This window comes from Charadrius vociferus, unplaced genomic scaffold, assembly GCF_000708025.1.
Source record: "Charadrius vociferus isolate BGI_N301 unplaced genomic scaffold, ASM70802v2 scaffold7, whole genome shotgun sequence".
NCBI lineage: Eukaryota > Metazoa > Chordata > Aves > Charadriiformes > Charadriidae > Charadrius > Charadrius vociferus.
Window position 1 is genome coordinate 7,793,578 of NW_009649308.1, and position 25,160 is coordinate 7,818,737.

Here is a 25,160-nt window from a genome sequence, read left to right on the forward strand (position 1 = left end):
GAGAGGAGAGAGGTACAAAGAAAACAAGGTATTAAAGAGAACTTAACCTGGAGACTTTCTCCTCCTACAGGAATTCCTAGTAGTCTTTCTGACTGCAAGGTGAAGTGCCTGATAGAAAACAATTTTAAGAATATCTACAACTCTTCACCTACTGTGAATAAACAAACAAACAAAAGAAACTGAAAGGTCGATGTTAGTCCTGTTCTGAGGAGTTATATGGCAAGTAAACCACCACAGATTCATCAAACACTCCATTCTATAGCCAAGAAAGACTTCACAATTTTTATAAAGAAAAAATTTGGATATGGGGTTGGTTTTACTCTCCAGTATTTAGGAAGCAGGGGGCGTTACTAGGAAACTGTTGTTGAACTCTCTGGTTTGTCCATATGGATCAAATCTGTCGCACAACTTGTCATTTTTGGTCTTGGAGAAAGTGGATACAAAGCGAGAACAGAAGGCCAGTTGTGGCAAGGCTCCAAAGAAGGAGGGAGAAGGCTAGTCTGGTTCTGTCTTCCCATCTGTCTACATACATCAAATGAAATCAGTGGGAGTGATGGCATTGGCTTCAAGGGGAACAGTACTTGACTCACGCAGGTTACTAATGGTATCTGTGGCAGCTTGTATAAGCAAGAAATTATAAAGTATCTATTCCCAGGACAACATGCCTGCACCCTCAGCTCACAATGCCAACATCAGAGCAGAGAGAATCGTGGGTTTCTGTGTCTTCAGATGAAGAAGACTTATCACAGCACCCGGCAGAGCAATCTGACTCTGCTACCAGTTGACCACGTGACTTTCAGTAGTCATCTCAGCTTAAACCCATACCAGTAACACCACATTTTTGAGAAGCTCAGTTTGAGAAAACCAGAGACTCTTTTCAGACTAGAAAGGAGAAATAGAAAAGACATTCACTTGGTTTGCTGAGACTACATAACTTCTTCTCAAGCTAAAACAACTCACAGCATTGTAAGATGCGGCAAGGAGCTTTTAAAATGCTCCATTTGCTCCAAAAACACTGAAAAGACTTTAAAATCCTGGGTTACAACTCACATGAAGCACAATTAACTTGAACAGTGACAGATACTTCTTTGCTGGGCTTTTCCAAGCCATCTGGAAGCGCTCTATGGAGCACAGTTTGAGGACCCACGTTCTGGTTGACTTCAAAAGTAAACACAGGCCCCCACTGCAATTACAAAATATGCTGCCCTTGCAGGCAGATTTAGAAACAGTTTCAGGTCACAGAGTCACCTCAGCCACCCTGGTGATACAGCAATGCTACGGTTTCCCATTAGTTTCCAAAGCTGCGGAAATCATCCTAATGGGATATGTTTCCTAGAATATATTTAGCCTCATTTAGTGCATGCATCCTTTCAGCCAAACTACAAAACAAATCATGAAAATGTGACTTGCTACCAGAGACTCCTTAGTTAGCCTGCTTAAATACAGTTGTTTGCCATTACTGAATTCTGCAACGTCTGTAAGTAAGATAAGACGGGTGCCTGTCCCCTCGAGAAGTCTTCACAAATGTACTTGAGATTATGAAGGGGATTTGATATGAACAGGTTTGGTCTTGATACCCATTGCATAAGGGATACTTTCAAATGCAATGAGATCTGTTGTATTTATGTTGTTTTAGTTAGTGTACGGTGTGGTTCTCATTAGAGGGCTAGGCTCAATGTATTTAGGTTGGGTCAGGAGGACACGTACAATAATTGCTTAATGCCGCACTTGGCAAAGTTAGTTCTATTACTGAAAAAAAAAATCTTGGCAGTTGTTAAAAAAGCAGCTGGCACGTAAGTTGTTTGACTTAACTATTACCTCATTTTCTCTCAAAATATTGCCAAAACTTCTTAATGACAGCGAACAGATGGTCAACATTTTTCAATGTTATAGATAATCCTCTTCCCAAATCAAATGATGGCATTTTATTTGTTTAACCAGAAGGGGATTTGAACAAGAATTAGACATCATTTACATATATTCCATGACCAGTATTTACTAAGGGTGAAAATACTGCAATATTGTCAAAACTGCAACACATGAAAATAATTTAAAACAACATATAGCTCTTACATTCACATTTGGAGGAGAAAGGTCTGGTTGCTGGCTCATTGGTGGTGCTCAGAAGCCATGGCAGACAGCAGCCTGCCTGCCTTCACAGTCAGTTACACTGCAGTCAGTCCACCTTAGAGTTCAACTTAAGATATCACACAATCAGCTGGTATAGAAGGAAGGATGAGGAAGGAGAGAAATTGGACAGGCTGATGAAGTCTCTTACATGAGGTAGACATACACAAAAGTCCAAGATCTTTCATCTTCAGATACGACTAAAAGACAATAAAAATACACAAAGAGATGAAACACAGAGAAGCAGGTCAGGACAACTCCTTCTCTTAGATATGAAGAGATCTTTAAAAAAACACCCCTATATAATGATCCCAGTATTACCTCTACCACGCTGATTATCCGTGGGTAGTACACTAACACAACATTTAGAACTGCTCATATCTTGGCACTGTCAGTTTGAGGGAAATATCAACATCTTATATTCTAGTTCTATTTTAATTGGTATGGCAGACCAGCCTGCAGGCCAGGTTGGATACTGAAACGGCATCACTATGTCCTACAGCGCTTGTCAAGCCAGGTAGGAGGACATAGGAAGCCACAGTAGTAGGAAGCCACGTAGAAACAGACAGAGGTTTGAACCAGCAGCTTAACAGAATTTTGTCTCCAGCAAATAACTACAGAAGTGTCTGAGCATGATCAGGTGCAAATTAGGGCTTGTCCCCCCCAGAAAGTGCCAGGACAATTAGTCCCAGCTGAAGTGCATCTACACTAATGCACACAGCATGAGGAATAAACAGGAGGAGCTGGAGGCCATTGTACAGCAAGGAAACTATGATATAGTTGCCATAACAGCAACGTGGTAGGAAGACACACACAAGTAGAGTGCTGTGATCGATGGCTACCAACTTTTCAGAAGGGACAGGCAAGGAAGGAGAGGTGGTGGGGTGGCCCTCTATGTTAGGGGCAGTTTTGAATGTTTAGAACTTAAGAGCGTGAATGACAGTGTTGAGTGTGTATGGATAAGAATTAAGGGGAAGGCCAACAAGGCAGACATCATGATGGGAGTTTGTTATAGACCCCCTTCATCAGGATGTAGAAACTGATGAAATATTCTGTAAGCAGCTGGCAGAGGTCTCGCGATCATTTACCCTTGTTCTCGTGGGGGACTTCAACTTCCCAGAAGTCTGCTGGAAATACCATGCAGCAGAGAGGGAACAGTCCCGGAGGTTCCTGGAGTGTGTGGAAGACAACTTCCTCACACAGCTGGTGAAGGAAACAACTAGGGGAAGTGCCCTACTGGACCTACTGTTTGTTAACAGAGAAGGTCTTGTGGGGGATGTAAAGGTTGGAGGTCGTCTTGGGCACAGTGATCACGAAATGGTAGAATTTTCAGTTCTTGGTGAAGCAAGACAGGGAGCCAGCAGAACTGCCACCTTGGACTTCCGAAGGGCAGAGTTTAGCCTGTTTAGGAGCATGGTCAAGAGTGTCCCTTGGGAGGCAGTTTTGAAGGGCAAAGGTGCCCAGGAAGGCTGGTATACTTCAAGCAGGTACTCTTAGAAGCACAGGAGAAGGCCATCCCCATGGCTCGAAAAACAAGCCGACAGAGAAGAAGACCAGCCTGGCTACATAGAGAGCTTTGAGAAGTGGTCAACACAGATTTACCAAGGGTAAGTCACGCTTGACCAATTTGATAGGCTTCTATGATGATGTAACTGGATGGCTGGGTGAGGGGAGAGCTGTAGATGTCATCTACCTTGACTTTAGCAAGGCTTTTGACACTGTCTCTCATAACATCTTCATTAGGAAGCTGCGGAAGTGTGGGCTAGATGAGGTGACAGCAAGGTGGATTGAGAGCTGGCTGTGTGACAGGACTCAGAGGGTTGTGATCAGTGATATGAAGTCTAGTTGGAGGTCTGTAACCAGTGGTGTCCCCCAGGGGTCAATACTCGGTCCAATTTTGTTCAATATATTCATCAATGACCTGGATGAGGGGACAGAGTGTATCCTCAGCAAGTTCACTGATGATACCAAACTGGGAGGGGTGGCTGACTTTCCAGAGGGCCGCACTGCCATCCAGCGTGACCTGCACAGGCTGCAGAGCTGGGCAAAGAAGAACCTAATGAGGTTCAACAAAAGCAAGTGCAAGGTCCTGCACCTGGGGAGGAAGAATGCTAAGCACCAGTATAGGTTAGGGGTAGACCTGCTGGGAAGTAGTTCTGAGGAGAAGGATCTGGGGGTCCTGGTAGACAGTAAATTATCCATGACCCAGCAATGTGCCCTTGTTGCCAAAAAGGCCAATGGAATCCTGGGCTGCATAGGGAAGAGTATGGCCAGTAGGTCGAGGGAGGTCATTGTCCCTCTCTACTCTGCACTGGTGAGGCCACAACTGGAATACTGTGTCCAGTTTGGGGCTCCCCAGTTCAAGAGGGACAGGGAACTGCTGGAGCAAGTCCAGCGAAGGGCAACTAAGATGATTGAGGGATTGAAGCATCTCCCTTATGAGGAAAGGCTGAGAGAGCTGGGACTCTTTAGCCTGGAGAAGAGAAGGCTGAGGGGAGACCTTATTATGGCATACAAGTATCTGAAGGGTGGCTTGAAGGAGGATGGAGCCAGACTCTTTTCAATGGTTCCCAGTGACAGGACAAGGGGCAATGGGCACAAGCTGGAACATAGGAAGTTCCGTTCAAATACACAGAAAAACTTCTTTACGGTTAGGGTGACAGAGCACTGGCACAGGCTGCTCAGGGAGGTTGTGGAGTCCCCTTCTCTGGAGATTTTCAAGACCCGCCTGGATGCAGTCCTGAGTAATGTGCTCTGGGCAATCCTGCTTTAGCAGGGGAGTTGGACTAGATGATCTCTAGAGGTCACTTCCAACTCTGAAGATTCCATGATTCCATGAAATACGTTTGTGTAAAACACTTCTGCAAAAAAAAAATCATTTTGTTTAGTCGACACTTCCAAAGAAACTGTGTGTCATCAGGAAATCCCTAAACTGTTCCAATTAGAGTGTTTAACCAGCCAAAGCAGAATTCAGCAAACATTATTAAAAAATACAAGTTGTAATTATTACAATTTCATAGCAAAGAAATGTCAACCAATCTTCAACTAATTATCACAAGAAAGGCACTTTGTACACCCAGTATTAAGTTGAGGGGATTAGTTCCAGACAAAAGGTAATCTAAGATCTCTTGCCAATGCGACATTAGTTTATGCTAGATAACAATTAGATTAAATCATCCAAAGTTCTGACCTCAGGTTACGCTGTTCAGTGCATGGATGTTGGGGATCTGTCTATCTTTTCTAGCTTGTTTGATCTGCAGTAATTCTATCAAAAACTCTTTGATTGCCCACAGATAATTTACACTACTTTTACTATCATCATTTTAACTTCAGAGAAAACCTGTGGAATCTCATGTATCTCTGGGTACACCAGCCTTTAATTTAGATACCAACTGCATTTTTACGCAAAATCTCTCAATCTTACTCAATTGCTCCTACTGTGCTTTGCTTCACATTACAGTGTAGTCTTGGACAACAAAAAATAGGATTTCTTTTGAGTGAGGCAAGGTCAGGAGATGGGCTCCACGGCATACCTGACACACTCCAGTGGTCCTTCACTTCATGGGACCAGACTCGATTTAGTGGAAGGTGTCCACCATGTCCTCAGAACCAACTGCCTCATTCTACAGATACACTCCTTTCCAACCACACCAGTTGCTAGAAATAACCTCTGTGTGGATATCTTCTGAGACGGGAAAGGGGTTCTATAATGATATTAATAGTTTTCTAATCGATCATATCATCGTATTTTAATGGGCTTTGAAGAACACACGATGCAGAAGAAATATATGTATTATTTGATATGATCACATATCACAGGAAAAAAAGAAATATAATCGGCAACACCAAGTTCTCCCAATTTACCGCAACTCTAAGATGTAAAAGCCGCTCCGCTGAGTAATTTGTGGAGTCTTGGAAACAATTTCTACATTTTGTTTTCCTTTAAATTCTTTTTTTGGTGGAGGAGGTGAGGACAGGACTTAGAAAGAAAAAATGAAAGATTAGTATCAGCTGAAGAGCTCCAGCACATGTTGAGCAAAGTTTAAAACAAACCCTAATATTGTTATAAATTCCAAGATGAGTGAACAGGCAACAGGAGAAGGTATACATGCAACAAGGACTGTGTCTGCTAGTTTATCTTTGTGAGTGTTTGAAAGTAGATGACAGTATATAAAAACAAAAAACCCAACACTATCATAAACAAATGCAAAATGAGCTGCAGAGATGAAATGGTACAGGCCGTCTACTACTTGGTGCTTCTTGAAACTCTGCAAATACGGAAAATGCCCTCCTGGTCACTGCTGACTTATCTGCAGTGCATTTCTTAGCAAGACGGCCATCAATACAGCATATCACTTTATAGCAATTAGTCTTCTACCAAGCTCCATCTTAAAGATAAGGAGGTTATACTTGTTTTCTTTCTGGTTTTTGTTTGTTTGTTTGTTTTTTTAATATCTTGCACATGCACTAACATTCTATAGCAAACACAAGAACATGGGGATACGGGGGTTCTACATGCCTACATCCCATTTCTAGAAATATCTTTCACTAATTAGGCAGTGGGTCTTAGACACTTCTGACATTTTTATTGCCTAAATATTATTTTTTAAGTATCTGGTCAGAAACAAGTTCATCACAGCTTGATCTGATCAGAAGTGCACCCAGGGAGGAGGACATTTAAGGACACTGCCTATATTATTTTAATTGAGCTGTCAGCTTATTGTCATTTTTCTTGTGCTTTTTAGCTATTTCTTTCTTTTAAAAAGAAAGCTTAGCTTTATTCTGATCTGGTTAATTGCGCAAAACTGACAGTTGAAACATTTTTTTAAACAAAATATGGATTCAGGGCATTGGCAAAGTCCCATCTCCCATTTGCCTGTTCTGAACGTAAAGGTTTTGCAGCAATGGAGGAGAAGCTAGGCAGGAAGCCAAGGAATTAGCCTCAGGCTGTACAGTCGCCTCCAAGAAACAAGCTGTGCTGTAGGATACATAATCACACCATCCCCTTTCCCAGTTCAGCCAGTCACCTCCTCATCCTCTGGCATGGCAGGACTCCAGTAGCTGCCTGCAGATGTCCAAGAAGGTGTCAGCAAGGCTCAGTATGGCTTGATGGAAGTAGTGTTGTAAAAGGGAAAGATTACCACTCCTAGCAGACAGTTTACTCCTCGGACAGGTCTCAGTAGGATGGAACACGTGTTTAAAGGACTGAAAATGCCTACCAATACAGGTCACATAAGAAACAAGCTAAAAGCCAAATGAGTTCTCAGGTCAGCAATGAAAACAGCCTAAAATCTTTGTGACATCTTAACAAAAGAGATGCCAAGAGCTCATACTGCAAGGTCAACAGTGTTGTGGCCAGTTCAAACAATCAAGCTGAACCCCAGGAATGTAAAGAGACAGAAGAATGATGCTCATTGCTATCTAAAGGTCAAAGCATTTACAGGATATTTGTTCCAGAACCAAACTAGGTCTGTCCCTTACTGTATCTAATCACAAAAGGTGTTGAGCAATTTGCTTTAGCTCATATTCTAGGTTATGTTGAGAACTTCCTCACAATTACTTACACTTATCTGTTTAGACATGTTTTCACCCTGCCTCATGATGATTTGAAAGAATTTTTATACTTCCAGAGCAAAAATATCATCAGTTATCAATTAAGAATTCATGCTCAAGTCTATCTGCAATTAGAGAGACATTTAAGCCCGTGCTGACGATCATTTCTAAATAGCAGCATTTTCCTAAGTTCGGTCCTAGAAACTTATGCCTTGAATTTACCCGTACTGTGTCACTGAAATACACAGGGGAAAAAAAAAAAAAAATAGAATTGCTGGTGTTTAAATAAGACTTAATTTCATTTTCCCTCAGAGGATGACTTTTCAATATTTCACCAAGAATAACTGTTTTCTTAAGCAAGCCAACTAGTATTATTTCCATTCTCCTTATGCCCTTCCAAGTTAATTCTTCAAGTGTCTACAATGCAGCTCTTTCCTCCTTTCATCTCCATAAGCAAGATCTGTAAGATTCATTTTTCTAAGTGCTAAAATACCTTAGAGACCTTAGGAGAAAATACTAAGTAGATGGTGTCTGGACAAAAATTAACATTGTAACCAAAGGCGGAGTGAAGTCAGCAGCTCTGCATTAACCTGAGATAGGAAATGACCAGCTGCATTAAGATAAAAGTTACTACCCTTTTATACGATCAAAAGAAATTAAGGATTTTTACAGAAAATTTGCCTAACCATTTGGTTGCCTCAAAGAGACTTCAGAGAGAGGGGCTTTAGCTAAACAAAAGACTCTCTCAAAGGGAAATAGATTCATTCAGAGTTTTGTTCCTTCACAAATGCCAAAGTCAAAAACACTCCCACAAACAAACAGAAGTTATTACAGTAAGGACTGGGCAAAATCTGTACTGGAAGGCCACACTACTTTGATTTTCCTTTTTAATTGTTGTAATCTACTTAAAAACCATCTGACTTTTTGGAAGTAGGGCTCAGATCACATAAAGAAATTAGATTCCATTGAAGAGTCATTGCAAAGCTAGCAATTTGTAAAGCTTTAGAACAGCTTTTGAAATCTTGGCCAGGGGCATTTGAATTGCAGCTGGTCTTAGTCATTTCTCTTGTTTCGTGAGGTCATTAGATGGAGAATTACACATATTAACTTGGGGTTTGTTTATTTATTTATTTATAGAAAGATTGATAAGAGACACAAGGACTAGTTGTATTAGTGAAAACAAACTTACCCGCGCACCCTTCTCTGGAAAACATTTGCATCCAGCGCTGCAATCGCGGCCGCCGCATGGCCCGCTATAGGACTTCTTTCCACCCTGTTAAAAAAAAAAAGAAAACTCAATGTCGTAACTACTTATCAGCTGACGATCTCCTTTAATTAAAATGCTTTGTTTTGGCACTTCTCACTTACGTTACATTTGTTGTGTGAATTTGCTGGGAAATAAGTGGCAAAATATAGTTATATTTTAACTTCTCCATAATGGAGTCATTTTTAGAATCACCAAATAGCAAAAGTTGGTTTAGAAATCCTTTGAGGACAAGTGAATTTACACACATTTTTAACTAAGAACAGATACGCAAAGAAGACAGTAGAAAACCACCGTGGATTTGGATTTAATTTGAAAATATATTCTGAATTTTCTGCACTAGCATTAGTTATTTCAAGGATAATTACAATATTTATGTAAATCTTAAGTCCCTATATCACAAACTTAATTGCCAGGTAATGCAGATTGCGACGAAAGTACGTGAGTTTTGTTTAGCGTTTGACCCACTCCCTCCCACACTCAACAGGCTGAAAGTACTGGTCTGCCAAAAGCCCTGCAACACTACTGACAACACCATAACAGCCCTGGAAAAATGTTCAGTTTAGTATTTTAGCCACTCACTAAGAAGACCCCTCTCTAAGGAAACTGTCTTTCACTGTCAAGTGTGCTCAGGCACAGTTCCTAGGTTTTGGACCTCTGAGTGGAATAAACATTTAAGCTCCTCACATTAAGGTGACCAAACTCAGTGCTGAAACAAGTTCAGACTGGAACTGAACATTTTCTTACTAAAAGCCTTCACAGAAAATATTTTTAAAGCCATTAAAATTTCCTGACATCTGTCAGTGAGGAACGTGAAAAATGAAAGGCAATTCATGCAAGTTTCTCATGTACTTTTGAACTTCTTTGCATCAGCTTTCTCAACGAAAGCAACTAGTCTGACGTCACTTGGTAAGTTTTCTGCTAAAGGTAAATAAAGAAGCTCTACACACCCTGGCGTTTGCACCATTTTGCTAAATTAAACACCCCTTTTTAAGGCAGTACAGAAGGAAGAGATATTAACAAAAAGCTTTAACTCCAGCCTCCCATACTTCCCTAGCCTGAAGGGAGCATTATCTCTTGCTGCAAAATAGTCATAACAACCTTCAGGCAATTCTAAAAGGCACCAAGTATAAAAAACCCTGTGCAACAGTACTTTTGCAGTCTTTTTGGTAGTTTTGCTCAGATGAGACCGCATTAAATATGGGGCTTTTGGAAGGACCTAACACAATACTTGAGGAGAACAGAGGAAGAGTGCTACGTGGCAAGAGAGGCACCAGAACAGGAAACACAATGCAGGCAATTCTGACCCTCGGCAGCAAGAAGTAAAAGTAAGCTTCATGCACTACAGGTAAAAACAAAAACAAAAAAAAAGACCAAAACAAAGAGGAGCAGAAAAATTGTATTTAGATGTTATATAATAGACTGTAAGAGCATCTCCAAGCTGCTCAGACAAGGAATGATCAGCACTTGAGTCTGCAATGTACTTTGGTGAGGGCTTAGTACATAAAAACTGGTCCCTGTCTTAACAGACACACTGGTGAGAAGTCATTTCTGACCACAAGTATTATTAAGACTTGAGGATATAGTTCTAAGAAGCCTTAAGAGTGAAGTGCACCAAGACACACCTTTTGCCATGATTATATGCATATTTTGCAGTGGAAATTTGGACTCATTGCTAGCCAATGTATATTCAACAAGGCCAAGTGCCGGGTCTTGCACTTGGGTCACACCAACCCTATGCTGCACTGCAGGCTTGGGGAAGAGTGGCTGGAAAGCGGCCTGGCGGAGAAGAACCTGGAGGTATTTGTTGACAGAATATGAGCCAGCAGTGTGCCCAGGTGGCCAGGAAGGCCAATGGCATCCTGGCCTGTGTCAGGAATAGTGTAGCCAACAGGACCAGAGACGTGATTGTCCCACTGTACTCGGCACTGGTGAGACCACACCTTGAGTACTGTGTTCAATTTTGGGTGCCACAGTATAAGGAGGACATTGAGGTGCTGAAGTGTGCCCAGAGAAGGGCAATGAGGCTGGTGAAGGGTCTTGGGAATAAGTCTTATGAGGAGCAGCTGAGGGACTTGGGGTTGTTTAGTCTGAAGAAAAGGAGATCTGAGGGGACACCTTATTGCTCTCTACAACTACCCGAAAGGAGGGTGTAGAGAGGTGGGTGTTGGTCTCTTCTCACAAGTTACAACCCACAGGACAAGAGGAAATGGCATCAAGTTGTGCCAGGGGAGGGTTAGGTTAGACATTAGGAAAAAAACTTCTACACTGAAAGGGTTATCAGAGACTGGAACAGGCTCCCAGGGAAGTGGTTGAATCCTTGGATGTATTTAAAAGCTATCTAGATATGATGCTCAGGGATGTGGTTTAGAAGTGGGCCCGGTAGTTAGGTAATGGTTGGACTTGACAATCTTAGAGGTCTTTTCAGCCACAATGATTCTATGATCTCTATTCCTGACACTTCACCTTACATTTACACTCTCAGCAGAGAGCTTTAGGCCACCAGCAATCAGATTATGCCTTCCCAGACATTTATTCAACCTTAAATTCTTCAAAGATTTCAACTTGCAATTAATTTTCCCTCCAGATTATTCCTTGTTCCAACAGTCATTTGCATGAACCTTTGGGTCCTCTTGTTCTGTTAATGCTGCTTGCCTCCCAAGAGTGAGTAATGGCAAAGAAAGTTTATTTCATAGCAGGTCTGGACTCCTCTAAAGTCACTGCCTTGCAACAGTTGCTGTCTCAGAGCACTGAGGCTCACCTTGTTAGAAAGCCCCCACCTTTGGTAGCAATCGGGACCTTCCCAGTGGCAGAAGACTGCACAAAAAGCAATGATTCTTTCCATCTCCACTGCTCGTGCTGCTCCCCATAGTGCTGCGGTTTGCAAATGTGGTTCTAGTCAAAATCCCACTGAAGTCAAAATAAATCTTTCCATTGAATTTATTGGAAGTTGGATCAAACTCTCACTGATGTTTATTAAAAACTGAAAATGTGTCCCCATTTTGTGTAATACTGTGTTCACAATGTATTTCTAGGTTCCTTTGCACAGCGTGAGGAGTCATTTTGCTCACTTGTGAATGAAAGCATTTGGAAAGGAAGCAAACCAAAGCCAGTTGGCTGCAAACCAGGTGTTATATGTCCTAAGTATTTTATTTAGGGGAAGTAGCTGACATCAGACACTCCAAGGCTACTTAAATAGCAAACAGCCATGTGCATAATATTTATGAATACAAGTCTAAAGGCTGCATATAAGATTCTAGAGCACAGTGTTCTCTTCTGAAAAGGTTTAATACATTTTTCCATTCAAATGAGTGAATGCATAGGTCATTTGAACATTTATAGATTGTAATCTGAACATGTAAGCATGGGCCCTTCATACTTGTTCTGTGTATGTATTCAGGGAAGACATCTTTCCAACTGCTCCGAGATACATTTTAGATTGACACATACGGGTCCTCAGAAATAATAAGAATTAAAGAAATAAGGGTAACTAGTTATAGTGGTAAGTGCCACCGTTATAACAGAAATTCATTAAACTATTTTAATTTAATTGGCTAGAAGTAGACTGAGGTTTTCAAAACAGAAAACAAACATAAAATAGTAACACTTTAAAAAAATACATTCTCTGAGATTTAAATAGCCATAATATAAACTCAGTAATGTACATAGTGATTTTACTTGAGTTATTTTAGGCTTACATAGGAATCACTAACATTTCAATGTAGGAAAAACCACTTTATTTAAGAAGTACTGATATGCATGAGCAACTATTTTTAAAAAGACACTCAAAACCAAGAGTCAGCATAAGAGCAATTCTCCTCTTCTGCTTCTGGTGTACCTCCATCGAGCATTTCTGCAGAGTTGATTCATTCAGATGGAGTGCCATTCGAATCTTTCCATTGACTTCAGCTTGTTCTGGAGCGGAGCCAAAGAGTAAAGAAACCTAACAGCTGTGATGCCATAAGAGGTGTCCCAGACTCACGTTCATTCCAGCTTCTGTAGGGCAACACACAGGATCACAGAATAGCTGCAAATGATCTTGAAGGCCTTGCCTACAAAGCCAAAGAAAAGTGTACCTGCAGCACACGCAGGAGTAAACCAACTAACACAGGACTTCAGTGGGAGGTTTCCAGGAAGCACAGCTCAGATGCATGAGCTGGGGCCCAATTTTGCCTCAAAACTTCTACTCGGTATCAAAGGGTCAACTGCAGAAGACTTGAAATCTATCGACTGAAGATGATGATTTCAATCAGCCAGGAGGGTGAGCCTACAAGCCAGCAGAGGAACGTAATGAAGGCACGTTTTGGGAAAGGACAGCAGAAAGGCTAAAAACATCATCTTCAACATGAGGAAGTTAAAGTAGCAGTGGCGATACTGGGAAAATAAATTGGAAGCTTTTAGAAAAGAATGGATTCTACAGAATGCCAGCATGCAAAATTGGAGGATGTGAAGTACACCGAAAAAAGAGCGTGCCCGTGATAAAAGAGGATAAAAAAGAGGATGGCAATAAAACAGAAAGTGAGGAGAAACACAGACTTGCATAAAGAGATATGGCAGTGATGAATTTTTTTTTTCCCAAGACTTATTTCCAGTAACTGCCCAACTCCAGCTAAGGACTGCTCCAGTCCAGAGAAAAATCCTAACAAGAAACACAATACTCAAAAGCTGGAAATGGAACATAGTGAAAACTTCTGGAATCTTCAAATAAACATCTTTCATATAGTTCAGGATCCTATTATCTGCTGATGACTAATAAGGAAATTATCTTTACAATACCAGACACCCTTGTAAAATTTCACAGTGAAAAAAAACAGTGAAACAGTATCTCTGTTTACATGAGCTACATAATGATGCTGCATTAACCTTAGTCTTTTTAACCTTCATGGCTTTTAGGAATTGAATTCATTGTAATATTTTCTTTGTCTATTACTCTTTTAGTAGTTGTATTACAGAATTTAGAGCCCAATTCTTATGCACACATTCAACTCCTCCCTCAGAAATCAGCAGATTCTACTTTGCTATGCATGTGTTAATACGTAGTTGCCTTGCTGACATTGAAGAATTTCTTTAAGGCTAAAAATCCTTGAAAACAACGATAAACCACGAACCACAGCAACCTCTGCACTCAGAAACGGCAGTGTGACCCATCAAAGATAGCATAACATGATGCAGCAAATGGATTCAGTAATTCTTCCTACCACACGAGGTGTCACGGAGCAGAAATAAACTAACAGTCGTGCCAGTTAGATTGTATGAAAACAGTTGCTGGGATTTGTTTGGCAGTGAAATACTGAACAGGTGAGAATAAAATTAATCATGTCAGCAAATCATCAGATAAAATTAAAATACAAACACATTATTCCCTATGAAGAATATCAAGTGCCTGAACTCATTTCAACTCTTCTTAGTAAGGTTTCCCAAACCTTGGCTTGCCCCGTCTGCTCAGGTTTTTTCAATAATATTGAGATCTAGGTCAAGCCTAGGAACTAATAATAGAATTTTATTTTTTTTTTTTCGAACTGGGGGGTGGGTAATCAATGGGAAGCAGCAGATGAAGGTAAAGCCCTGAGTAACTACCAAAGAGAAGGATGATACAAGCCTCTGACCAAACTGCCTCACCTGACACGTCCCAAGAACTCACCTTTTTCAGGCCACACCATCATAGGGCCTCATAGCTGTACACTCATCCAAGAGAAAAAGTGACTACAGAGATATTAATGACATGGTACAAGCATGAGTAGAACTTCAGCTGGAATACAGTACACAGGCTTTGTGATTTACTTTCAAGAAAGATGAACTCTGCACAGGCACAGAGCTAGAAAATCCTTCTGATAATAAATATGTGGTTTAAAAGTCTTCCTGCTACAGAGCATGATTTATTTGGGCCGGTAAAATGAAGACTTGGAGGTGACAGTATGGCCATTTACCTTTCTGATGAATGTATAGATGCCAGAGAAGCAAACGAACTTTATTTAGACAATGTTCTGGATACCACCCTGCTGCCCAGGAGCATTTTACACCTCTGACTGTTTTTAAGTGAGAAAGTATGTCAACAGGAAGATCTCTTTGTGGTAAGAGTATATAAACAAGCACTACGGGTGACTGTCAGGGACACAACGCTGGGTTGTCTTATACTAACTAGTTAGAGGAAAGGACAATGTTGACCCAAGAGCAAGCATGCATTAGCTTCCATAAATATATGCAGGAGAAATTAAGTTTTTATGCAGAAGGCAACATCCTTCCAGTTATAAAGGCAAGAGACTTAACAATTTTGATGAACTGGTAATCCCTTTCAATGGAGATTGATACGACAGAGTGGCCAGTCACAGTGTGACACAGGGCTCAGTGACTGCCACTTCTCCTTTGTTGCTAAAGCATTTCATGCCAAAGCATCACATTCCCATCCAGTCCCATTCCTGCCATTGGCACCAAAAGCGTCTGGAAAACAAAGCAGTGAAAAAAAAATAAATTGACCTCATGAAATAAAATCACTTCTTTGGTTAACCAATGTCCTCAAATATTTTCATTCATTTCATAGAGCTGGCAAACACCTTAACTGGCAGCTAAGACTAAATGATAGTTACTAATAGAAACCAACACTCCTCCAATTCAAATGACACGTGAGGTTACAAAACTTGGAGGAAATCCTGGCCTAGAGAAACTAGTAGGAAATTCTGACTGAAGCAAATTCCATCCCATACCCACTCACTGCCTTCATTCCTGCCAGACAGGAGTGCTGTTGCACTGAAAAATAGATTTAAAACAAAATAAAATAAATGTTAAAGGTCAATTCTTCCACAGCAAAAATGAACCAATATTTTTCAAACAATAGAAGGGTTACCTGACTCTCGTTTTTTGAGGAAACGTGCATTTCTTATCCGTTGGATGGAATTTGGAGATAGAGTTTGCAGACTCTTTATTCACTGGAGTAATTGTCACTCATACTAATAATGTCATCAATTTCTGTGAAGGGAAACATTCTCCCAGTAAAGGATTTCCACAGTACAAATTTGCCTGTGACAGCTGCCAAGTATACTATTCATCATATTTGGCGCATACAAATGGCCGCAGACCTCATTACACCTGTTAGTAGGCCAGAAAATTCATAAGCAGAGAACAGGTGAAGAACCTGGTCTGAAAATATGAGTAATAAAATTCCAAATAGCTCCATGTGGTTTAGAAAATCAAAAGCTTTATCGTTGCAGCTACATAGAAGGAATGTTTCTTTTGTCATGTCTGCCAAGGTCTCTGTAAGTGGCTGGAAAGTCATCAGCATAAACCTCATCTATCCTCCAACCTGGTCTCCCAGACCGCAAGGCCTGGCAGCAGTCAGGCTTTAAGCGTCCTACAGTCAATCCAGCAACCACCAGAGCGGTCAGTGCACTGGACCGGCCACTTGATATTTCAGTGATAGGCATAAATCCATTTTAAAATACTCAGTATTATGACAAGTATTACAAAACACTGTACACTACCCTAATTTCTTTAAAGACTTCATCCACTCTGAGAAAGTTTCCTGATCTTTAGGATCCTGCCAGAGATCCTTGTTCTTCCAAAGCAACAACTCGATATCCAGATCCTATTAGACTATTTAGAATCTTTAACACACAACGATACAAATTTGTGCAAGAGCTTTTATTAGTGTTGTTTCATCTACTTGTTGAAATTCACAATGTATTTCTCAACAGATTAAATGTAGCCAGGCATAACGACCGTATGTGTGGCTGCAGGCCCTACCCACACGCAGCCAGAAAACTGAACTACTGCCAGGCATGTGCTCCTCTGTTAGAGCTCCTGCCCGGGATGGGAGTGCTCAAGAGCCCAGGGAAAGGTTTGCCTTCCCTGCACCCTGTCGAGAGGGAGGGAGTTCCCTGCATTAACTTCACAATACGCCAATGCATAGACAGCAGAGGGATAACCATGGGATCCATTATCATGCAAATGTGGCAGTGCTAACAACAGGGAACAGTAGAATTATTGCACCCTGTTGTAGGGAAAAGTGCTTGCAGAGAAGGCACAGTGTCACCTCAGGGAAAAAGAAAGGCGCGGTCTGTTTGTTGTTTTAATTTAAAAAGAAACTGCCCACGGGTGGTGTTTATGCATCCCAAAATACATCCATTTGTTTGGAATGAGACAACATGAAATTTACATAAAAGTGACTTTTAAGAGCACGTTCACATATTGTTGCAGCATGTAACACTGAAAAACCACTAACGAAATTGGCAGTCTTCTTTCTTTACATTACTTTCTATCAAAGCTGGGTATATGCTGCAGCAAGAAGAAAAAACATTGCTGTAGTTCTGCAGCCACACAGAGCTATAAGTTACAGAACCTAAAGCAGTGATTCCAAAATCAGAGATAACTGTGTTATTTATACTATTTAGCACAACTATTTACCAAGTTTGTACCTGCCCAACAGCTTTATAAGCCTTGCACAACCTTCTACCTAAATCCAACACACATTGCCAACTAGTGCAGATATTTACTGTAATAAAGTTGCTGAACAGATTAATATTTAGGATACTAAACCCCATGCTACCAGATAGGTGCATCTTATAAAAAGTGTTGATGATGTAGTTATAGGAGGGGGCCTTATGATCAATACAAGTTGGGCAGAATATGTATGTAACGCCATGAACCAACCCAAGCAAACACCACAAGCAACTAAAAAGTCTTAAAAAAACCAAAATAACTCACAATAGACAGTGTGCGCTCTTTCATCACACCACCTGCTGTTAGACTGGTTCTTACTTTATCCTTAAATGTCCCTATGATAAACATAAGATTTCACACAACCTTAAAGGTGTGCATATAGCTTGGAAACAAGTTTTCACGAACAGCTGCATTCATTCATTCATTGACTGAAAGGACAACGTGATTCAAGCTACCCTTCTACTTCTGACAGTACCTTGCAAAAAGCTGTGTAATAGATGAAACGTGATTATTTTTTTTTCTCCAAACAGCTGAAGTTTCCAGTCTTGTAACCAGTTTTCAAGCCCCCTTATAGATATGACCCTCTCACATTACTATGGATCTTTTAGAGCCATCTTTAAAACTGTCTGATCTCATCATCAACTGGTTAGGTTGCCAAAATGGGAGCACAAACTTCAACAACTGTAAAGCATTTGCAAGCAATATAATGTGTCACTTTCAAAAAGAAATCCCAGACAATTATAATCCTGTAGAAGACTCTTCTGCAAATTCACTATGAAACTAACTATTCCCCTGTCAAACAATCTGGATGTTTCCTTTCTTTATAGGGGAGAAAAAAAATCTTGCACTCAATCTATTTTATAAGGGCACTGCTTTCCAAGAGAGATTTTCAAGCCTGCTTTTCTATACTCATAGTATATACAGTATATACAGAGTTCTGTTGCATAAGAAGTCACTCATTAAAGACATTTTTTTTTAAATAGTAGAAAGTTAAGTTTTGCTTTTGAATATGAAAGCTTTTCATTCAATTGCAACAGAAATCAGGAAAATAATAACTTGAGTAACTTCATCCATTTCAGCTGAAATGCTTGTCCAGAGGCTTATATAACTGAGGTGAATGTGCCAACTCCTTATGTATAAGTTTACTACCTTCTACAGTTTTGCATGCATTCCAGATACAGCTGGTCAGTGGACAAGCATCAGCCCTGAAAGTGACTCAGCTCCTTCATCTTGTAAACAGTTCTAACACTTAAAAATACTAGAGAAGGGAAATCTTCACCAAGTGAAGGGAACACTCACAGTACTTATCAGCAAAACATGTCCCAGAAGGTAAACTGGAATGTGTCTATTGTGATTCATCCTTCAATTTTATAGACAACATAGACCACCGATTTGAAAATACGGCAGCAACTTACTATTTGCATCTTATTTTGAATCATTCTCCAAAGCCATCTGTTAAAAAAAAAAAAAAAGCAAAACCAAACACCTTTTTTTTAAATGAGAGTTCCAGAGCTGACAATCAAATGGTAAAACCCAAGGAAAACATTGGTAGAAACTGGGTGCTCTTTTAGTGATGCTCTTGGCAAAATGCAGATGGATTAAGAAGCGAGGGAGGGAGCTGCATCTGACCTTCCACTCCAAAGCTAACTACTAATCTCTCTCTGTATCTTTTGGATTTGAGTCAGAGGAAAAAAAAAATCTCTGATGTAGAGATTACCCTGGTGGAGTTACACTAGGGGTCAATGCAGTCTTATGTGTGGGAGACAGCTGGTGTAAGGATGCTTGATCTGTCACCGTAGTCCCCAGGACAAGAGCGGGATGAGCACAAGGAAATGCGTAGCTATGAATGTGAGTGGAGCCTCTTAACAGAAGTAACTTTTGAGCCATTTCTGCGCTCAGACGATTTGGTCTGCAGGCTCAGCTGACTCAGCCAACATCAAAACACTGTCTAAAACAGAGATGAAAGTTGTAAAATGGGAGCTACAGCCAGTTAACCATCGCTGCACTTGAAAAAACAACACTTGCACTAATACTAGTTAGATTCCTTTTCCTTTGCTATTCTGTTTGTATCCTTGAAGGTATTGTCAAAGAAGTACAACTTGTGTAACCACCCCTTCCCGAAGGCATCACCAATCCTGTGCAAAAGAATGCTGTTCATTTCAATTACCTCCATGGCAGTTTCTTCCATTCAATTCTCGTTTTCTCTCCTAAACAAGGTAAATCAACTAGTGGCAAAAGAAATCGCAAGAATTCCCCTAGTTCTGCTTTGTGTCATCTTTGTGCACATGCAGTACACATACCAGCAGTATTTGGAATCTCTTTATTAACTATTACTTTAATTTGTTTACCTAATGAAAACACAACATTCCCAAAAGCAAGGCTGCACATTGCTGTACACTGTTAAACATATCTTTAGTGAAAAAACATTGAAAGACTCAATTCCACAATGCACTAAGACCCATGCTTAATTCTGATGACCTCAATGAGAGCAAAGAACACAGCTGAATGCCTTGCTAAAGAGAGATCAACTCAGGCACATGCTGGTTTTCCTTGGTGAAGGCCTCAGAAATGGCCCTCAGGATCGAGCAGTAGACTTGAGCATAGAGCAATCCTGCAAAAAAAAAAAAAAAAAAAAAAGCATATGCATTACAGCTCTCACGCAAAAGATGAGAACCTCCTCGATTTGCCTCAGCCCCCACGAAGGTTGCCCTCTCATCAAAGCAGTACAACTGCCTGCCCTTCCCTGTTAGGGATGACTCTGAACATGACAAGGAAAGAAAAAGCAAATTACAGTATTCCCTCTTCAGGAATAATGAACTTTAAAAAGCTGAAATTACCTTCATTAGCATAACAGCAGCAAAACACAGGGAGGGAAGCCTGTGAAACTCACTCTTTTATCTGACACTTTTATTTTAAATAAATATGCCATGTAGCTTTTAGCTGGAATGTGGCACACGTTTTGTGTGATTAGCCCAAAGGACAAAATAAGCTGTTTGGAATATTCCAGATTCCTTCCTTGTCAGGATTAGGAAAAGGTTGCCCTCAGCACTGAATACCCAAGTATGCACATTTCAATAGACACTGAAAATACCTAGACAGCAACTTTTTTCCAGAGCAAAGTGACAAAAATAATCCTGATTTAGCCATAGCCATTTTTATGCCACCAGTATCTCCAGAATACTTACACAGAAAACCTCCTGTATCTCTCCCCATGACACGGTACATGATTAAAGTGCCTAGGACTACTTCAAGAACCATATTATTTTGGACAAATAATTCTTATTACACACACACAAAATAATCCATAATTTGGGGAGGGAATACAAGCACTCCTACTAATAACTGCAGTAGGGATTCCAAATCTACACTAAATAGTCTCACACAATGACAGTGCCTTGCACTCAAATTCCTTGTTACGTTAACAACAGACAGTGATTAAGAAACTCTGATGTTCCATCCATAACTACTAGAGGACTGCAGTTTTGAAAATGAAAATGAGTGAAGAAGAACTGGGTTTACTTTAAAAAAAAAGTTCCTGCAGCAAGAAATCATTACTGCTGGGAGTCTCTCATAAATAATGGAAATTATATGCAGATGGGTTGGGCACTTCCATTTTATACATAAGCAATTAGCTCTGCCTGTATCCCAAATTAATGGTTACGGCTGTGGCATTTGTCGGTTCAGACTACTAATATACCTAACCCCAGATTAAAGTTCTAAAATAGGACGGCACACATCAGCTGCAGACAGGGTGGAACCAACTAAGAACCACTCCCATGTGCAGAAATGGTTTAGTTAGCAAAATACTATGGCCCATAGGCATAAAGTTTATCCAGCTTTTCCAGTTTGTTTACAATACCTAAATGAAGGTCATTCATTCTTCTTTTTAGGATGGGACAGATAAACAGCTCAGCCAACTCATTTTCTCTCGCTTAACCTTTTGTCCTATTTTTTTAACGTACATCACAAGATACAAAAGGACTAAAATGCCCAAACAGCTGAAAGTCTATATAATTATAGTCTATTTAAATAAAAACATATGTACCCGTCTCCTGGAACTGTCAGAAGGCTACCTGTTATAGTACCAATGTGATTAACTCTTTAACCCCTATCTCTATGGATTCACCAGTTTGCTTTCTTTCCCCATTTAGTCATTTAATCTCTATTCACCTTGTACTCTGTGATCCTTCAAATAATGAGCTGGCTTGTACCTGGATACCTCCTCACTAATATCCCTGGAGGTTTTGTCACTGACTGAAGCAAGAATAGACTAAACCCACTGCAGATAGCACAGTGAGGAATCCCACTGTGTCATGTTCATCAAGTCTTCTAGTAAAGGCTTACTACATCAACTCTGGAAAGTACCAAACCCATTCCGTGTTCTTGGTTAATAAAATTGCAAAAGAAACTAGGGAATCACTTTGTGCTCCACCCACAAAATACTTCAAAGAGTAGCGTCATTGAGAAATTGCTCTCCTACTCCTATGTTTGTTTTGGATGCTGCACAATGGGTCCGTGTTGTTAACTAACTTTTGGGCACCATAGTAGTAAGCATAATTAAGAAAAATGTTTTTTGGGTTTTTTTTTAAGTAAACATCTTTGGAGCTGTTCCTCTATCCTCTATGTTATTTCTAGTATATTATTTCTATTTTCAGGGAGTGGATATTTATCAAGTCAGAACATGTTTTTCTCCCGGGAGCATTCAACTGTTAACTCTTGGCTGCTAACTTTGCAATCTTGATTGGTCATTTACCCTTCATCAGAAATGTAAGATGCCATGAGGTCAGCTGTACCATCTACAAATGTATTGCGCTAGCATAAATATCAATGAAAAATCAGTTCCCTTAGGTGAAAATGAAAAATAATGAATGATGCATATAGGACATCCTTAAAATTGTATACACTCCCGCATGCACCTTAAACCAAGCAAACATATTAAAAATAATAAAAGAGTAAAATCAGACATGTTGTTCTTTTGTAGCTCTACAACTCTGCAAAAGGAAAGTTTCATAAAAGGCCCAACCAAGCAGCAAATACAGTTTAAATGCCCTTTGAAGTCCAAAGGCTTCCCCGTAGGCTCTAACAGAGGATAAATCAGTTGGCAATTAAGAATTTTCCAATGCTATAAAAATATCAGAAATACAAAGAGTAAGCAACAGGTGGAAAGTAAGGAAAAGTAAATTACGTTAAAAAAATCAAGAGTATGTATTTGAGATATTGAGATATCACTACACAAACAGGCTTACATAACTAAACATGGATTTATTAAAGCAATTCCCTTTTCTAGCCAGAGTTGTAGACAGTAAAGTGACTTTGATGAGTCCTTCTATCATACGGATGATAATAACCATATGTTTCAAAACATGGCTTATCTATAAGCACATTTATCTCAAAGTCCTGTACAAACACAGTGGTGGTCCTGCAGAACATTTTTCAAAGAAGCCATCTCTGGGAGGACACAGGGAGGGCAAACATTTTATCTATTAGAAATACTACATTTCAGACATTTTTGTCATTCCATATGGAACAAAGGTTAGGAAAAAAAAAAATCCTGAAAAATTAATGTTTTCAGGATAAAATAAAATGGATGTTTTTAACATTGGAAAAAGAATTCTGGGCACACCTTTCGGACTCTGCAGCAAGCCCCAGGTGCTTGGGTTCGGCAGCGTGTGAAACCAAGAGCCTCGAGGCCAAGGCTGCTGAGCTGCTGGGAAGACGGAAAAGCAGCCAGAGACCAGGCAGGTTTTCTACAGAGAAAACTTCTTTCCCAGCTTCCACCTACATCAACAGATTCCTTGTGGGCTTTCAAGTTTTACCTGAACAGCAGTCCCAGTGAAAAAGAGCTTTTTCAAACCCACGGGGGCAAATAATCCAACCGTCCATCAGTTGGAAGGGAGTGAAAGCAAGCAATATCCCAAAACGCAGATACAAATGGCAAGAAAGAGACAGAACAGCTCCAGAACAGGCAGTGATTAGCAACCAGGGGTTGCAGGACACAAGACTGGGAATTTAAGACTTTTAAATAACAGAAACAAAACCCTTTTCAGATTCTACCCACGCAGTGAAAACAGAGCTATGGCCAAGTCTATGTCCTCCCTATCCCCCAGCAGAGTACTTCTGGGTTGCTTTGAGAAAGTCAGCTCCTGCCTTCTTCTCAGTTACCCTCGTTGAGCTTTGCTTCCACACAACAGCTCTGGGGACCTGATCTTGGGCCCCAGAAATTCAAAGAAGGGGGAGAACCAAATTTACAGAGGATCCTCTAAATGAAACTGTTTTTCTGCAGTTCTTTCTGCTCTGTAGAGCAGCAATGGCAGAGCCCCCGGATAAGGTTCCTGGACCCTATCTTTGAGCTGGTCAGACACGTGTGCAGAATGAACATAGCACCACAGTCCACAATTTAAGATGATCACTCAAGACTTTGAGGATTGTGATGTATCTAATGAATCCAAGACTTTAAATCAACCAGCAATTTTCTTACTACAGAATAACTTCACTTTCATCATGCTTACATATAGCACATAACATACACAACAGGATGTTATATTTAGTATTACAGCTGTTAGTTCAGACTGATTTTCTGGGCTGCCCTTCTCATTTCACGGAGGCTTTGGCTTTGCAAGAGAAGGCAAGCAAACTGTCCTTTCATGGTAAAACAACCCTTCGTAGTAATTCAGCCAGTCGAGCCCTTCCCTGCAGGGCAAAGCTGATTTGCTTAAGGACTCCTCTCTTGTCTACCCAGTGAGTACATTACTACACGGTTAAGCCAGATGTAATTTAGGCAGCAGCTTGAGAAACCAAAAAAGGATGTGTTCCACATGTTGGAGAAGACCACAGCTATCATGCTAACTCCTTATCCTAGTGACACTGATAAAGGAGAAGTAAGGAACGGAGAAAATATAAACTGAGGTAAACAACTATAAAACGTCAAAGGAAATTTAAGTAGTTCCATTGTGCACCCATATACTTAATTTACTGTTTGGCCTATTTAATTTCAAGTAACACTTCTAAGCAGAACGGATGTCTATTCATCAACTGTGAATGTTGCAAACTTCTGCCAAGACAAAACGTACAATCTCCGTTACGGATAATCTTACCTGTCTGGAACAGGAAAAGACAAAATGCCTTTATAACATTTATCTAGATTAAACAGATCAGAGGAGGTATAGCTTGATGCAGTATTTTGACAGGATGAGAGTATGTTTGCTGAGGAATAGGTACTGATTAAATCTGAGACAGCGTGCCACAAACATTTCTACTAAGGAAACCAAAAAAGGACAAAACAGAACCGGCAGAATAAATGTATCATTTTATTTACAAATACCCTATTTTTCAGTGTGTATCTAGGTTACTAAGCAAACTATTAGCTTTAGAACGATATGTTACAAAACACAAAGACAAATGTCATGGTTGGTTAGTACTGGATAAGGGAAGGAAAAACTGAGACAAAAGGAAACTATTTTTAGCAGTAGCTAAGAAAAATCTGAAAGGATACTCTTTTGAGACATCATTATCAAAACTCCACAAATTGAAAACAACGCAAAGAACTAATTTTATCTTTTAATTTTCTTTTTCCTATTTATATGTAACACATTTTTTAGAATTTTTGTCTCCTGTATTATTTTATACATGTGTGGGGATGGAAAACAAGGCTTTTGTCTTCAGACTGTCTTACAAACAAGAAAAGGCATATAGCGAGCATATGCACCATCAACTTTCAGATGTCTAGTTCATCACAGAACCTGATATGAAATTTGAAGAAATATTTTTTTCAGTCTTTACTAAA

The 25,160-nt window shown here is 40.2% G+C and overlaps 1 protein-coding gene across 1 annotated transcript in view; it reads right to left on the minus strand.

Annotated features, from left to right (window-relative positions):
- Positions 1-25,160, minus strand: part of COL4A6 (collagen, type IV, alpha 6) — a 133,024-nt gene that overhangs the window by 75,818 nt on the left and 32,046 nt on the right. Inside the window, exons 2-3 of the mRNA XM_009889351.1 lie at positions 14,491-14,517; positions 8,870-8,953 (exon numbers count right to left, since the gene is read on the minus strand). Of these exons, the coding sequence (XP_009887653.1) occupies positions 8,870-8,953; positions 14,491-14,517 (111 nt within the window). The remainder of the gene's footprint in view (positions 1-8,869; positions 8,954-14,490; positions 14,518-25,160) is intronic.